We start from the raw sequence: 4,247 nt of genomic DNA, 5'->3' as shown, positions 1-4,247 counted from the left end.
ATAGCACCTTACCGAACCCCAAAGAGGGGCATCGTCACCTCTTGGCAGCACCAGGCGTGCACGGAGGGAAGCCCATGCCTTGCTGTGGATCCAGACAGCCTCCTCGGCTCCCCACCACCAGCTCCCAACCAAGGCGATCAAGGGAATTTCATGCCTTGCTTCCCCCATAAATCTTGCCCAGCTGAGCTCAGCAAACCCACACATTTTTTTTCCTGGTTCCTGTATCAGTGTATGATGCTGCACAGGAAGGGTTTTTCAGCCTCTATGTGCAGCACCATCAACCTCCCAAAATAACAGAACCCAGCCTGAAAATAACAACAACAATAAAAAAGGAGGCAGGAGAAATAGGCCCCAAGACTTAGAGCTCGAAACTTATCCTGCACTGACAAAGATCCAAGAGAAACACAAGGAACTGCTTGGAGCACGGGCCTTTCCTCCGGCCACGTGGGATCGCTCAGAGCTGCAGCCGGAGGAATGCGCTGGGCTCCTGGCCAGGTGCTCGCCTTCCCAGCCCTGCCGGGGGAAGGCTGGGGGAGCTGGGGAGGGGTAAGGGGCAGGAGGGGATGGGGGACAAGAGATGGGAGCCCAGATAAGAGCCGCCAGCCCCTTACCCTTTGTTTGAAGTAGTCCCTCTCCTCCAGCGTTAACGTGTCGGCTTTTGCAATCACGGGGACGATGTTGACGACTTTGCTCAGGCGTTTCATGAACTCGATGTCTAGCGGTCGGAGCCTGAAAAATGCAGCAGAAAACAGGGGATTCGCACACCGCTAGCGAGGTAGGGGGCTGCTGCAATCCCCCAGCAGAGAGGGGGCCTTCAAAGACTAGACACAGAGGGGGAATCGCTTCCTTTGAGATAGGACAAATAAAGACATTTTCTTAAAAGCACAACAGCACACGTCCGTCTCAGAGGCGGTTGCAGACAAACACTTAAAACATCTCCCTTTCAAAGCACTCCGCTATCGCCTGCGAACCCTCGCAAAGCCCCGTGAAGTGGGAGAGGGCTTTTCTCTCTGCACGGATGCTTGGCCACAGAGCACTGCAGGAACTTGCCCAAAGCAATACGCGTCCTTGGCGAAGCTGGGATGAACGCGTCCTGGCGATGCTGGCTGTGGGGCCAGCCCACCCGCGATGTACAAATCAAGCTGGGGAGAGACCACGGCGTGAAACCTCCTCCAGCCCTATCCAAGCTGTCACCCACTGTCACCCACCATCCAAGGACAGCATGACGTGGAAATGGCCACAGGTGACTATTCCTGCTCACACTCCCTCCTGCACTGAGCACCAGCCCGCTGTCGTGCACGAGCAAGGATTGCATCTCGCATCCATCGGTTGGGATTAAAAAAGGCTCTGCTAATTCTCCAGGGGTTCACACAACACAGAAGAGATGGTGCTTGTTCCAGAGGGCAAAAATGTCAGAAAATCTCTACAACGAAAGTCTCAGCAGAGGAAAGCTGCACAGATTGCATAACCCCAATGATCAGCCCCTCGGGAAATCCCTCCCTGCTAAACATTCCCGCTGACAGCACGGACGCGACCTCGGGTGCCACGCTGCTCCACGTCCAAGGGCTGCAGTCCAGCTGCAGACAGCAGCGAGGGTGCCTGGCCATGACCCTCCCTCGCTCCTCAGTCCTCCCTGAAGGTGTTTTTACTGCTGGGGATTCCCAAGCCAGCTAGAGGAAAGCCCTCCTTGGGACGCCTCCACTTGCTGCGGGTCCCCCTCGGTGGCTTTGGAGGTGATGGGGACACACACCCATGCAGGACAGTTGAGCAGATGTTGCCTTGAAAAAGTAAACCTGGAGGTCCCAGGGGAGACCAGGGTACAGGAACACCTTTGGGGTGCTCGTGCATTAAGGAGACTGTTTGAAACGAGCCCTCGCTGAAAGCACACAGGGAAGGGGCAGGAAGGTCAGAGCCAGAGCCCCAGAAGCAAAGGGACACCTCTGCCGCTTGTACCTCCTCATGACCTCCGGTGGTGGCATGTGCCAGCAGGACAGGAGCCAACTCATCTTTGGTGAAACTGGGGCAGAGAGAGGCGAAGTCACCTTTCGGAGGAGCCGTAGGCTTCAGTGGCAGAGCTGGGGCCAAGAATGAGACCTCCCGAAGGGCAGACCAGCCCCGTGCCACAAACCAGAGGCCCATGGCAACAGGGAAGAAACCAAAATAAATGGGACAGTGACTTAAAATGCCCAGGTGCGAGCAGGCACCCAGCAGGAGCCCTGCATGGGGGAACACGGAGCAGAGCAGAGTGCTCAGGGAGAACATGGCCAAGAGAGCACCTACTGCCAACACGCTCAAGCCAAACTCCACCATGGTCTTCTCGGGCCCTAGAAAGGGCTCAAAGACCCCCACAGACCCAGCATGGCTCCTGCAAAGCCAGCAAGAGTCACACGAGTGCAAAAGGGAAGGGGCTGATCCTGCTCCTCGGCAGTCACCAGGCAGTCACCATCCCGCGAGGCCATCGCTGCCCAGCTCCAGTGCCAAGGGAGGGACATCCAGCCCCGGAGAGGCCCACTCAGATCCGGCTGATCCGAAAAGGGCAGCTCGAGGCTGCTCCAGCACAGCCAGCACTGGTGACCCAGCTGAGCCCTTCCCTGGCCAAACCCACTCCTCTCCCAGGGATCAGGCTGGACCGTGCCAGGTGGATCTTCTCGCCGCACGCTAACGGCACGCGTGGCCCAGAGCACGTCATTAGCGTGCAGACAAATGAATTCCTAACACAAACTCAGGAGTCACAGATCACCCTGGGCCCCAGGAAAGAAAGAGTTTGGCTATTAAAAAAAAAAAAAAAAAAAAAAAAAAAAAAAAACACAAGGAAACCCCCATGGACACATCTAAGCAGACTTGCTGCTGGCAAACATTGTTTGGAGCTCTGCATAATGTATTTCCCAGACCTCCAAGGAAGTAATGCAGTTATGCTCCTTTCCCAGCAGACTTCTTTCCCCTCCTCTCTCTTTGCTATTTTTCAAACAACTTTTCCCCTCTAAAAGCCTCTTCCCTACTGACACTGTGTTCCTGCCTCTTTCATCAGCTTTTCTTTCAGAGTGAAGACCAGGATGCATATGTAGCCGATGCAGACGAATTCACAGTCAGCCAGACATTTGAGTTTCAGCTCGACTGACACGTAAGAGCCCCATTACCGGGCCCTCACCAATACCCGGAGGATGCCGGCAGTGAGCCTGAGAGCAGGAGGCAGAGCCAGAGCCAGCCCACACCCCTGCCCATGTCCACCAGCATCCACGCCGGCGCAGTGACCGTGTCCCACACTGGTCTGCAGCCAAAGCCAGAAGAGCCCAAGGCACCTTTTACACGACTCTGCTCCGATGGGCTTCTGCAAGTGCCTCATCCATGGAGGTCACCTCCCATGGGCACCTCCCTGCTCCATCCTGGAGAACCAAGGGACTCCCCAGAAAGGCAAACTGTATGTTTTTAGGGTATTTTGCAAGTTTCTAGATATTCTACCAATTCCCGCTGGGTAGCCCCAAAAAACCTTAAGTATTTAAAAGAAAGTGATTCTTTTCACTAAGAACAAGCCCTGTCGCTAGGTGTCACGTTCAGGTGAAGACACCAAAGGAGAATAAATGGCTTAAGGTGATCACGAGTGCAAAGAGCCTGATTTGCACTAATAGCCCGGTACAGACCCAGGCAGACATGGCCAAGGTCACGATGGGGCAAGCCCAGACCTAATTCCTCTTAAACTCCTGCTTCGAGGCACAGCCCAGGACAGCAGGGACTTCTGCTGGTATCTGCGGGGACCAGTTTTGGTGTTTAACCCCCACCATCCCATGACAAGCTGCAGGCACAGCAGCGCTGCCCTCCACCGGGTGTTTGAACTTGGTTCACCTCCACAAAGCATCGATGCCAGAACCTGGCGAGGATTAGCACTGAAACCCTTAGATATACAAATACACAAGACAGCAAGAGAAAGCGAGTTATTTCATTTTGGGTTCACGCAATCTGCTCCAAGCAGATCACGAAAGAGACGGTAGAGCTCAGGAAGAAAAAGCATCTGTTTTCTTCCCCTTCCCCAAATGGTCCCCGATATTATTAACTTGCAACTAGACACATACACACTTCGGGCTTTGCTGGGAGGGGGTGGAGGAGCTCTAAGGGAATTGCATGGGCTGGAGCAGGAGCTGCCCGAAAGGCTCCAGCCCACCCCAGCCGGTGCTGGTTGCTCCCCCGTCCCCTCTTGCTATGGGGCTGGGGAAAACAGAGCAGCTGGGTACACATTATCATGGCTGGGCACA

At 55.0% G+C, this 4,247-nt stretch overlaps 1 protein-coding gene across 1 annotated transcript in view; it reads right to left on the bottom strand.

The window, feature by feature from the left end:
• The window catches only part of SEPT9 (septin 9), a gene marked incomplete at its 5' end in the record, with an annotated part of 63,927 nt that overhangs the window by 9,281 nt on the left and 50,399 nt on the right, over window positions 1–4,247 (bottom strand). Inside the window, one exon of the mRNA XM_009326521.1 lies at window positions 612–729. Coding sequence (XP_009324796.1) covers window positions 612–729 — 118 coding nt within the window. The remainder of the gene's footprint in view (window positions 1–611; window positions 730–4,247) is intronic.

This window comes from Pygoscelis adeliae, unplaced genomic scaffold (genome assembly GCF_000699105.1).
Source record: "Pygoscelis adeliae isolate BGI_AS28 unplaced genomic scaffold, ASM69910v1 Scaffold61, whole genome shotgun sequence".
Taxonomy (NCBI): Eukaryota; Metazoa; Chordata; class Aves; order Sphenisciformes; family Spheniscidae; genus Pygoscelis; species Pygoscelis adeliae.
The sequence above is the reverse complement of the archived record's forward strand: the minus strand, read 5'-3'. Positions and strand labels throughout refer to the sequence as shown.